Here is a 13,088-nt window from a genome sequence, read left to right as displayed (position 1 = left end):
CCACATGTGTTGCATTAAGTTCCTTTGACTCTGAACACCTGCCCCTCACAAGTGGTACACTTTCCCTGGCAGCCAACCTGAAAACAAACCAGCCTTTCCAGGCCTCTCCCAAGTGAGTGGTCAGCCCCATGAATGTCCCCCGACACAGAAACAGACTCTGAAGTACCTAAAAGGAGATTTATTGCATTTCATGCAGTTTGAAGTCCATGCAGCAACGGAGATGAGCACAATCTTTAATGTATTCAAAAAATAAAATAGTGGGCAGAGCAGAGCACAATGTCCTAGTCTCCTTGGGTCTGGGACAGAAGGCTGGGGAGGAAACCAGCTCTCTGTGGAGAATCATTTCATGGCCCACAGGCAAGGAATGTTTCCATGGCTTCTGGATGCAGAGGGATCTGGGTAAGGGGCAGACAGCAAGGCTGGTGGAAAAGGTCTGATCTGTTCAAGGCAGACCTGGCAGAGTGGAAACCCTGTGCACCTCTAGGAAGGAGGAGCACGGGCTGCCCCTTAGCAGTGGCAGTGTGAGCCCAAGCCAGGAAACAAAGAGAATTATTTCCTCAACCACACACTTCATGAAAATGCCATAAATATGTTATTTAATATTCTCATTTTATAGCATTGGACACACAGCTCAATATATTGAAATATTGATTCCTTGGAGACAAAAATGGAAAAAGAAAAAAAGAAAAAAATATTGCATCTTTCTGTTGTAGAATCTTAGTCCCCAGGCGTGGAAAGTAGTGCACCAGTATCATAGCCTACAGGAGGCATTGAAGTCCTGGGTCCTCTGATGAGGGAAGGTTATGTCCCCATCACCTGGGGCTCTATGGCAAATATTGTGTTGGGTGTCCTTAGCCTTGCCAGCTCAGGCCCTCAGTCTCCAGTCACCTGAGGGGTCTGCCCATCGGAGGGCTGGTTGGCTGACTGAATGAACATGGGCTGGGCAAGGTCTTGGCCTGCAGGCATGGTGACTTGCTGGATCTGGTACAGCTGCTGCAAGGGGTAGAGAGGAGAGTGAGGTCACTCCTGGGATAGAAGCAAGCAGTTCTCTGTAGTCTTCCAACTGGAATGGGTCCCAGACACCTTAACTAGTAGAGGGAAGGGGGAGAGGGAGAAGCAGCAGACACAGGAGGCACCAGCTGCCATGGGAGGTAGTTTAGTGGACAGGGGAGTTGCACTTCTGGTGCCTGTCACTTCTCACTCTGACAAGTACAAGCACTTAGCCATGGTACTAGCACCCAGCAAACCAGGGGCCACACTCCTCCTTTCCTCCAAGGGCTCTATTAAAGGATGTAGCCTGGTATTAAAATTATATGCCAACCAAGCCCATCATTTCTCAGGGTCCCCGAAAGAAACCACCCACTGGAATCCTGGCCCAAGAGTCTAGCATTGGTCCTGGAAGAAACCAGAGAGCCAGAGTCTGACTCTTCTCCCTTTGAGCAGCGGAGAACATAAGTTAGAACATGCTACCTGTCTCATCCTCAGTGGACCCTGGGACCACTCTGTAAGGAAAAAGCAGGTCAACAGAGAAGGCCCCTCTTACAGATACAAGAATGCTCACAAGAAGGTCACATGTTCCTTTATTTGAACTAATCCACACATCTAAGTATCTTGGTTTAGGAAAAAACAGTCCTAGAGGAAGAAACAGAAAATCTGCATTCTAGTGCTGGCTCTGTACAAAAAAACTGAATGAGCCCAAAAGAGGCACATCTGAAGGGTGGCAGTTTGGTCTATATAACATTTAACATATTTTGTTCTTTTTGTTTCTTGGCTCACACAGCCTACAGATCTAAAGGACCACTACTTGTATTAAGAATGTTCTGTCCGGGGCTGGAGAGATGGCTCAAGATGGCTCAGAGGTTAAGAGTATTGCCTGCTCTTCCAAAGGTCCTGAGTTCAATTCCCAGCAACCACATGGTGGCTCACAACCATCTGTAATGAGGTCTGGTGCCCTCTTCTGGCCCGCAGGCACACACACAGACAGAATACTGTATACATAATAAATAAATATTTAAAAAAAAATGTTCTGTCCACTATCAGGGAGTCAGACAATAGACCTACCATCCAAACCCACATGCCATCTGCATCCCTAGACCCCAACTCAGGCTGGGTCCCTACCTGTCCATCTGTGAACTGGCTGAACTGCTGCTGTCCTTGCTGGACCTCTGTCTGTGTGATCTGTGGGAAACAAGAGGACAGAGCAGGCATGTTAGCTGCAGGGTCTGTCTATCACCCACCACATGAAGACCGAATGACACAAGGTCTACAAAGTGCTCAGAATGAAGCCTGCCACTGAGCAGTGTGTCACAAAGAACTGTAAGAGTCTCGCTCAGTTGCCCTGCACTGAGGGCTTGCAAAGATCTGGTCTTACACAGGGACACCATAACCACCCTCTCCCCTCAGGTCTGAGGTTCAATAAGGCCACACAGCTCCTCAGCTTTAACATAATACTTATGGCTTTGAACAGGAGCCTTAAGAGTTTTTCAGTCAGTTAAGGCAAACTGCAAAATGAAAGGCAAAGCAGTGAGTGCTATGTTTTGTCCTTGGAAGATGGGCTCCAAGACAAACTCATATCAGATTATGTGACTGCAATATGAAATACCCTAGTGAGCCTTGGCCTTCGCAGTCCTCACAGTAGCAAGTCACGAAGCACGCCCCCCCCCCCCCCCGACACTCAGTGTGCAGCAAGAAAAACATTTACCCCACAAACTTCCCATCTTACTCAAGGACTTCATCCTGACAAGCGGAGCTGTATAATATGATGACAAGTGCTGGGCAGAGCTGGGAAAGCTGGATAAACTGGGTGTATGTATCTACATCTGTGGAACACACACTTGCAGCAGCCTCTGTACCAGCTTTTGGAATCATCAGAGCCAATCTCTCAGGTAAAGCTTGCCCTCTCATGTACCCTTACAATGGCCCAAAACAGCTCCTGCTAGCCTACCAAGGAGGCTATAAGGACCCAAAAAGGGGCAGATAAGAAGGGTTTCTTATTATTGCTTATTCTAGGTCTGTCTCCTACTGTAGGTCTGTAAGCTGCTTGCTAATATAATAGCAGCTATGATTAATCTACATACTACCCTAAAACAGTCAGTCTTGCAGAAATGCCTTTAGGATAAACAAATAAACCTGAGACATACTAACAATTCTCACAGATTAGAGCCAACTGTGCCTTGAAGCCAGCAACACTGCTATTTACAGTAGCTGCTATTTACCTTTAAATCACATGTATTTTATCCAGCATTCACTCAACAAACATTTACTGAGCACCTACTAGGTATCAAGCTATAAAATTTACATCATGGAGATCTTAAATGCCCTCAAAGAATCCACTTCTTGACTCTCCCCTTCTGGCTTCCACCACCCAAACCGGCAGTGGAGGAACCACAAAACCCTTCTCACTTCCTTCTGTTTCCATGCCACAAAAGGCTTCTTGGATCTCAAGAAAATGACAAAAAAAATCTTACATGCTTTTGAAGAAAAAGAAAAATGGGCTCATGACATAACCAGTCTTTTTTTTGGGAAGGGGCGGTTTGAGACAGGGTTTCTGTGTGTAGCTTTGGTGCCTGCCCTGGAACTAGCTCTTGTAGACCAGGCTGGTCTCGAACTCACAGAGATCCTCCTGCCCCTGCCTCCCTAGTGCTGGGATTAAAGGCGTGCGCCACCACCGCCCAGCTGCATAACCAGTCTTGAGAAGGGTCACTGAGACCCAAGAAACTAATGCAAAGTCCAGGTCCACAGACAAGCAGACTGCAGGGATGGAAAGGGCCCTTTAACGACCCCAGAGGTGACGTGGAGCTCAGATGCTTACTTTTGGCTCATTCTTCACATTTCCCCAAATGAGATCTTTGGAGACCTGCTCTAACTGAGCTCTGTCACCACTGTCAATAGATACATCACCAGAAATGCAACTGGGCCAGACGGGTCCAGCTCTTAAACGATTGCTGCTTTTTTTGGGTCTAAGGCAAAAGGATCCATTAACAATACATCCCCTTTACCACTGTCCCCATCATCTGCAAATGACGACCATGGCCCTTAGGCTCCCAAGGCCTGGAGTAGGTAGTTCCTTTGGTGCCTATGACTCAGAGTCTTCAAGACTGTAAGGCAGGGAGGACACAAGGGGTGATTTCTCTGGCTGAGTCTGCCTATAGAGTAAATTAAGCTAAGCATGCTTTCCCAAGGGCACAAGAAATACCAAAACACAACTGCCATTGGGGCTTAGGGTGGAACACAGCCTGGTAACTACAATTCCTCCAGCCTGACATGAAAGGACCCATACCCGGCCTCTTTTTGGTATACACTGTCTGTGCCTTTGCCCCTCAATAGCAAGATGTTAAGAAACACAGTGTGGTCGGGCGGTGGTGGCGCATGCCTTTAATCCCAGCACTTGGGAGGCAGAGGCAGGAGGATCTCTGTGAGTTCGAGACCAGCCTGGTCTACAAGAGCTAGTTCCAGGACAGGCTCCAAAACCACAGAGAAACCCTGTCTCGAAAAACCAAAAAAAAAAAAAAGAAACACAAGTGTGAATCCAATTGTCCAGTCAATCCCATCTGCTCCTGGGTACCACATAAAGGTTTGGGGTGACTGGTTCTTGCTGAAGGACAAGGTAATGAGAACTGTGCTCTCAGCAGTCTCTGCTAAAAGTTGGCCAGCAGAATCTTGTCCCTCTCCAGTGTACATACCTGTTGGGCATTGGTGGCAAGTGTCTGGATCTGTCCCTGCACGACTTGGGTGCCTGACACAGGCTGAGCTAAGCGGATATACTGCAGCTGGCCGGCATTCAGTTGTACCTAGGGCAGGACAGAGACAGAGACCACAGCAATCTGAGCACAGTCTCATACAGGTACTTTCCATGACCAGATTTAGGGATTGCCCATGCCCTGTGAGTCCCTCAAAGAAGCCTACCCTGAATAAAAGCCTTTTTAAACAGAGGTCAGAACAAGAAGAGCACCCCACCCCCACACAAAAGAGCATGCCCTAATATGGCCACATGCTCATCTGCTAGCAGCTGGCTATTTGATCAGAGCTGACCTGAGGCTTTTCTGAGAGTACCTAACACTTCAGAATGACTGGGCTTCAAGTGCGGACCTTTCTTGCCATCCATCCACTTTCAACAGTTCCAGGGTTTGCCAGGTTCCCAAAACAGATGGCTGTCAATTCAAGTCATTCAACTCATCTTGGAGGAAAAGCCTGGCCCCACTTTACTTTCTCTGTCCCTAAGATTCAGGACCACTGGTGGGGGGTGGTGTCTGTGGACCATGAAGATCTCTGATGTTCAGCTCTAGCTTCTGGCCAAATGCTCCCCAAGGGAAGCAGAGTCAGAAAACTCTCACAGAAAACCCTCACTAAGGGAAAGCAAAACTACAAAACTGTCCCCAGAGCTCTTCCTGCTTACAATGGAGCCTCAAATGACACAGTAACACCACAGCCTACACTGAACGGTGTGCTCTTAGAATTCCTGAGAGCAGGGGATGAAGGGAGGAATGAGACAGTTACTGAGGTCTGTAGCTAAGCAGATACAAAGGGTAATGAGGATGGTGGCTGCGCACACCCACAATTTAGGAGCTGAAAGTTCCTGGGAGCACAAGGTAACTTGATCTGTCTCTATCTAGGGGCCCAGAAAGCACTCTCCTGGCTGTTCAGCTTGCTTCTGTCACAAGGAAGATTTCCTCAGACACATAGCATCATATTGCTATACCGGCACATGAGTCTTCCTGGCTTTTAAAAGCTAACTCCATTGCAGAACCCTACTTCCATGAGGAAAGTGCTGACAGGCTAAAGCTGCGCCCTACATGCAGTGCTACACCAAATGTTTTTCTGCAATGCTGACCTCAAAGGATTTGAACCATCAAGAAAAATGGAAGTTTTTTTTTTTGTTTGTTTGGTTTTTTGTTTTGTTTTTGTTTTTTTTTTAAAGACAAAGGGGTCTCAGGTATCCCAGGCTGGCTCTGAAATCACTACATAGCCAAGGCCGACATTGAACTTCTGATCTTCCTGCCTCTATCTCCAAAGTTCTGGGATTACAAGCATGCAGTTTAAACAGCGGTAGGGATCAAACCAGGGGCTTCAAGAAAGCTAGGCCAGCACTCCACCCCTAGCCTATAACTCAGGTCATGGTCAAAATTCGGAGACACAGATGTTAAAGATCTGGCTCGATGAAAATGCAGCGAGTGTACCATGACCTGCACCACTTCATTTCTGAGCTGAGAGGAGCTGTTGGGAAACTGTGTCCGGATTCCTTTTTACCAAATCTATCGGCAGATTCTAGTTGACATCAAGCCACTTCTGTGGATCAAAGTATTTGGAAATTTCATCTACTCAGACTGACAGTGGTCTAGTCAGAAGTCACCGAAGGCCAGCTAAAAATCCTATGGTGAAAAACTAAAGCCTTGTCCCAGGTCTAGGTAAGGCTCCTATCAGTCACAAATATTTAAAAGATTTTCTAGTTGGAGGAGACACCTGCAGGAGCTCCCAGGACAGCCAAGTGGTTCCAAGTGGTTGTGACAGAAGAGGCTCTGCTTGTTAGGCTTGAGAAACCCAGAGCTGCCTTGATCTTTAGTCCTTCAACAACAGGCCTGTTGCTCCTTGTGGCTTTGCCTGGCCCAAGTTCCTCAGCAAACAAGCCTCTCCCTTTAGCTTTTGTGAAGCAAGTAAAGTCTCTGCTTTGAAGTCACCACTATTCCACACCTTGTTGAGCAGCCTCAAGAGTCTAGAAATGTCAACTTCTGAGAGGGTGTCTGAGAACAGTCAAGATCAACTACTTACAGGAAGATTCTGTAACAAATCTTCTGGACCAATGGTTTGTTCTATAGAGGGAGGGAGTTACTACTCCAAGATGGGAGCTATGGTTAAATGGCCTTGTTTTGGCTCATATAAAGAAGCAGAGTGAGACATACTTACAAACTCCACCTTCCTACACTTTTGCTTGGTCTGTTACCTCATAACTTAAGAAAAGTTCCCAAACTGAGTAAAAGGTGCTCTTTGGGCTTTGCTTCAGAGAGGAAGTAGCAAAGCAAGTCCAAGTGGGTTCCTATCAGACTCTGTTTCATGGAGGACTGTTCTACTCTTTCCCATTTTGGTTGCAAAATGATCAATGTAGAGTCTTTGCAAGTGCAAAGACAGTTTTTTGTTTGCTTGTTTGTTTTAGTTTTTGTTTTCTGTTTTTTAAATAAAAGAACATGGGGCTGGAGAGAGAGTTCAGCTGCTCTTCCATGACATAGGTTCAATTTCTACACCCACAATACTGTTCCAACCATTTCTAACTCTAGTTCCAAGGGATTCTATGCCCTCTTCTGGCTTCCACAGGCACCAAGTATACACTGCTTGGACATGGTGCACAGACATACATGCAATGAGAATACCCATATGCATAAATTAAAAATAAATAAAAACAACTAAGGGGGGCTGGAGAGATGGCTCAGTGGTTAAGAGCATTGCCTGCTCTTCCAAAGGTCCTGAGTTCAATTCCCAGCAACCACATGGTGGCTCACAACCATCTGTAATGAGGTCTGGTGCCCTCTTCTGGCCTGCAGGCATACACACAGACAGAACATTGTATACATAATAAATAAATAAATATTAAAAAAAAAAACAACAACTAAGAAATGAAATCCCTCTAGGCATGCAAGAAGCAACAGTTTACAGTAAAGGAATGGGTAAGTTCAATGAATACCAAAAATATACTTTGCTGCAGGCTCCCCTGGGAACCAGCTCATGAATATGCAACAAGTATATTTATGGCTTTCCCTACATACATCCTTCATATTCTCTGTTAATTAAAAGATAGGTCTGGGGATGGTGAAATGGCACCTGCCGATAAGCCTAATAACACAAGTTCAATCCCCAGGACCCACTTGGTGGAAGAGGTTCTGGTGCCCCAATTCCCTACCAGACCAACACTAAAAAATCTCATCCCACAACGTTGGCCTGATTTCTACATGAATACAAAGAAGCATACCCACCCATGCACAAACAAATAAACATAATAACAACAATAAAGATAGGTGTGAGATAGAGCTACCATGATTTCTCTGTGTAGGTGTAGGAGGGGAAGAGAGAAGAGCTACACTACAGGTGAGGCAGAACCTGAACTGAAGCAGAGTGAAAAGGAAACAATGGACAAAGCTGGGTGTGTGATGGGAGAGAAGAGTTCGGGTGGGGGACAGAGCAGGCTTACCGGGATCTGCTGGATCTCTCCAGTGTTGGTGATGATCTGCTGCATCACCTGCATGGTCTGTCCAGTGCCACTCTGGGCCTGTTGTGTTTGACCCTGAGGCTGGGCCTGCACAATCTGTACCTGCTGACCTTCTCCGACCTGCATTGTCACGGGTGTGCTCTAGAGGGAAGTCAAGAGAGAGCTGCTTGAGTTCTGGCTGAGCACCTTAAGAAGTGAACTGGGAACACACACACTCTATTAATGCCTAGATTTGTCACCCTCTTAACATGCAGCCCAATGGGTCTACACCATAGCTAGAGTTAAGTCAAACAAGAAATAAGAAAGTCAAATCAAGTTTTAGGTTCACAGTGCAGAATATCTGCCTTAGTCTAAGTTTAAATGCCAGGGCTTCAAATGCTATAACTCCATAGTCCTTTAGTGATGGCAAAGTGCATACAATATAAGGGGAAATTCAAAGCAATTATGATAACTCACACAAAGAGACCCATGATAAATTTAGAGCAGGTGAATTTGGAGGGCACAATGAAACATAAAGTGGAACCTACACAAAAATTTTATTTAAGGTCCTAGACTATGTCATAGGTATGAAAGACACTAAGAGAAAAAGCACACTGGCTTACTTCTAAGACTAGGGCTAGTGTATGCAGGCTTTCACCCACTTAAACAGCAGAGTGACTCTTGCCTACCTCAGTCAGACAGTTGCTACAGACCACAGAGCATAGCTTCCCGCAGGAGAGAGTGAAGACAACTCATAAAAGCCTACCCTATTCAACAAAACTCAGCAGAGCAAGAGCTGCAATGGTCTAGAAATGTTGATCTAGGGTTAAGAAACTTCTGCATTATGCCCATGACTTACATTTAGCAGCTTGTAACTATGAGGCAGACTCTGAATCTCAAGACTTTAGCCCTTAATGTGACAGAAGAACCCAAAGAAATGAACCCTGTATGTCTGACTTGTCTGGTAGTGGGAGTGACGGCAGATAGGTGGAACAACTACACCTGTATTCTCATCCACTCCAGACACGATCTTCCTCCCTCTGAATTAAGAACTTTGTCAATCAGATGATACTGGGAATCTCAAAAGAATCACGGGCTTCAAATAATATCGTTTTTCTGATGCCAACTCATGACTGCACAAGTACCCCAGACATTATAACTTGGTAACTAAAATTATAAGGACGGAGGGAGGGGAGGCTAGGAACTATAGAAGAGATTACTAAGTAAGGAAAAATTACTGAAAACTGGAAGAGGAAAGAAGAGACAGTATTCTCAATGAAAGTATCCTTGGTGGGCTAGTACAACACCAAACATCTCTTTGATTTGTCTATCATGATCATGATACTCCACCTGCCTGTCCCACACCAAGAGAAGTTCCCAACTACAAACATAAAACACAGAATTCACTTTACCACAGTTCCGTCCAACTTTGTCATAATGTATATTTTATCTTAGGGAAGATACTTGCACTCAAATTGAAACAGTCTTTACTACTCATTCATTATGGGCCCAGGGAGGTGTAACCCAGTCCCCCTGAAGCATCAAGACAGCAAACAGCTTGAAGGAACCAACTTCACCAACCTCACAAGCTTTCTCAGCTCCAAGTCCAGCAGGTCTTAGTTGGCAAGGAAGACAGATGAAATTTTTGCTGACCCCACCCAACAAAAAAAAGCATGCTGCCAACTCATCAACCCAATTTTGGAGAGGATTTCCAAGGTATTTCTAATTCGTTACAGGAAAATGAGGGCTCATGGCAGCATGGCAGCTGTCAAATCACCTACAGTGTCCTGCTGTAAGCACAGCAGCCCTGGGCTTCTTGGGATAATCAGCCAATAAGCGCCAGCTCTTGGTAGTCTCTCTTTAAGCTCACCCAGTAAAGAGACAAGGCCTTTGGCAGGTAAAGCTCTCTTGCTAAAGAGGCATAAGCACAAGTCAAAGAAGTTGCCTGAGGCTTCAAGGTGCAGTGAATGCCCAAGGAGAGGACTAGCTATAATCAGCTTTGAACCTTGCCTGCCTAGCAGTGTCGGACGCAGAGAGAGCACTCAATATATTTCTATTTTATGAATAAATAAATGAACAAGGAATAAACCTTAAAGTCAAAATTAATATTTAAATCCATCCCACCCCAATGTTTTTCTTCTAGGCAGATTTAGCCCTTTACCAGAATATACAAGGCTCTTCAGAATGTTTCCTGGACTTGCCTAGCTACCTCCAAGCTAATTATATTCTCCCACCACTTCCTTTGCTGTTTCTCACTTTTCTGTCTGTTTGCTTGCTTTGCTTGCTTGTTCTGAGACAAGGTCTCATGTAGTTGCAGCTAGTCTCAAACTCCTGATTTTCCTACCCCCATCTCCAGAGTGCTGGGATTATACTTATGTGGCACCATGTCTAGCTGTTTCTCACTGTAAGCCTTCAAGCAGAATACCATGCTTTCCCAGTGTATTGACACTTCTAGTGATCCCTCTACGAGTCACATTACTCCATTCAGGGGCCTCTAATAACCTTCTTTTCCACCAGTTCCTCACATTTCTGTTAGGGACTCTGTTGATAACACTCTCTATATAATTCTAAGGTTGTCTTGCCTCACTCATCCCATGTGGTGATACAACTTTTAAAATATTTGTATTCCCAATTAATACTATTGTGAATTCCTTGGAAATCAGGATTGTTTTATTCATGCTTATGTCCCCAATACCTAGCATAAGACTTTACTCACAGAGGATGCTCACTGTTTGATGAATAAATAAAGAAATGACTGACAGAATTTGGATTCAGAGCTCACAGAACTGAGTCCTCTGCAGCCTCTCATGACTCCCAACGGATGGTACTGCTCTCAACAGTACTATGGGGGAGAAAAAAAAAATCCTCTGATTACTATTGTCAAAAGAGAAGGTCACCTGACACAAATACAGTAGGACAGAGAATTGCCAGAAAGGAGAGCTCCGCAAGCTGGCAATTATATTGCTCTCCCCTTTAAGGGTACAAATTTCATCCTGGTACGGACAGATAGCAGGTGTGAAGTCCACTGAAAAGACCTTTTACAGACATCCCACTACTGTTCATGGGTGCATTAGGGAAGTTTTTTTTTTTTTTTTCCATCTAAAATGTCTGAGCTCACAGGGATCCTGGAGAACACCTTGTCCACTGCATTTTCCTCATCTGACCTATGAGGAAAACAGGGTCCAGAGAGATTAGGGTGATACTTGGCTTCGGTGATTCAATCAAAGGAAAGCTCAGGTTTCCAGACATCAAATGCAGCACTCTGTAAGGATGTGATGGCCTCTCTCTGCACAGAACACTTTCCCCACCACCCAAACCTAAGAGGCACTGTTGTGTTAGGCTGGTACCCTCTGTAGCTCACAGACCTGACCCTGCTGAGGTTGTGCAATGATGATTTGCCCAGGCTGGATTGTAGTTGTGGAACTGGTGGTCTGCTGGCCTTGCTGCTGTCCCTGGACCTGTACAGCAGTGGGCTGCTGAGCCAGCGTGAAGTAGTACTGGACAGGCTCCGCAGGAGTCACAGACTGGCGCACCTCCTCCTGTGGAATGGAAGGAGATTCAGGTAAGGGAAAAAAACCAACTCAGCAACTGCCACAGTGAATTTCCACTCTTCCCCCAAACAGGCTATGTGCAGTTGCCTGCTGAATGCTGAGCTCTCCACATTTGCAGTCAAAGGAAAAGGGGAATGTGAAGAGACCAGTTGTGCTAAATCAAACTAAAAATAACAGCTTCTGTAGGCTTCACAGAACATACAGCCAATTTTCTGAAGCACCAAATAATCATCCATTGTGTGATGAGCTGCACAGGCAAATAATTACCGTAAGCAACAACCACGTACCAACAGAACTTATCAGTAGATTCCGTCAAGGCCTGTGATCGGAGAACAGTGCTCCCTGCCAGCAATAGGAAGGTACTACCCAGATTTACTGTCTCCAAAAAAGACAGCATCCCCCTTTCCAGGAGGGAATATGAAGAAAAGTAGAAATGGCTTTTCCTGGGCTCCAATACCAGAGCCAGCTTTTCATAGCACACTGAAAGCTCCGTGTTTACCACAGACGGTCTAGGTCTACCACAGCGTCACACCTGAGTCTACTCGTACTTAGCCACAGAAGTACAACCCAGGGGGCCTGATGATAGCTCTCCGCTGGAGTGCTGCCGTGGCTGACTAGAGAGGCAGCATTCTGTCCGGTGGGTGAAGAGATTGTTCTTCAGCTGACGTTTTCCATGGCAGAAGGAGTAAACAACCCTCTCCCAGCCACCTTGAGCTCACAGCTGAGAGTGTAGGATGTTTACACACACTACAACATGGTTACAGCCCAGGGGTTGGTGGGCCCCTGACCACCCACAGAGATCAGCATCTCATTCCGAGTGACCTGTGATACATGGTGTCCCTGTCTAGGACAACAAAAACATTCAACCATATGGGCTGAGTAAAGATATCAGCTAATTTTATTCACATCCTTATTTAGAGCTAAGTCTATCAAGTTTCAGAAGAGATACTTCCACATGGTACTGAGACCTTCTGAATTGCTCAATGCTCCCCAACATGTGCTTCCATGGCACTGTCCTCACTACAAGATTTTATACCTGCATAGCAAACTAACTGCCAGATCTGCTCAAATATAAGTCCCATGAGGGCAAATACTGCCTCTCTTGCTCGCTACTGTTCCTGGTATTCCCATACAGGCACTGGTAAGTACTGCCTCAATGATGAGACTTTTCTGAATGCATCCTGACTATAGTCAAATTCTTCTGAACCCAGCAGCTACACCGATACCTTTAGAAGACAGCACTTCCACTCTCCTTAGTCTCCCTAAGATCCTGTGACCACATGTGTGGAAAAGTTATCCTTGCAGCACTGGGCTGAGTGCTTCTGTATTTGCCTGTGGATATGTAACCGGGATCACGGACAGCT

The 13,088-nt window shown here is 45.7% G+C and overlaps 1 protein-coding gene across 3 annotated transcripts in view; it reads right to left on the bottom strand.

The window, feature by feature from the left end:
• Positions 1–169: 169 nt before the first annotated feature.
• Positions 170–13,088, bottom strand: part of Nfyc (nuclear transcription factor Y subunit gamma) — a 71,823-nt gene continuing 58,904 nt past the window's right edge. For all 3 annotated transcript variants that reach the window (XM_057784366.1, XM_057784364.1, XM_057784365.1), the window contains 5 exons: positions 11,539–11,712; positions 8,177–8,335; positions 4,683–4,790; positions 2,119–2,178; positions 170–993 (listed from right to left, as the gene is read on the bottom strand). In XM_057784366.1, the coding sequence (XP_057640349.1) occupies positions 874–993; positions 2,119–2,178; positions 4,683–4,790; positions 8,177–8,335; positions 11,539–11,712 (621 nt within the window). In that variant the 3' untranslated portion in view covers positions 170–873. The remainder of the gene's footprint in view (positions 994–2,118; positions 2,179–4,682; positions 4,791–8,176; positions 8,336–11,538; positions 11,713–13,088) is intronic.

This window comes from Chionomys nivalis, chromosome 11 (genome assembly GCF_950005125.1).
Source record: "Chionomys nivalis chromosome 11, mChiNiv1.1, whole genome shotgun sequence".
NCBI lineage: Eukaryota > Metazoa > Chordata > Mammalia > Rodentia > Cricetidae > Chionomys > Chionomys nivalis.
Note: the sequence above shows the minus strand (reverse complement) of the source record. Positions and strands in the feature narration are given on the sequence as shown.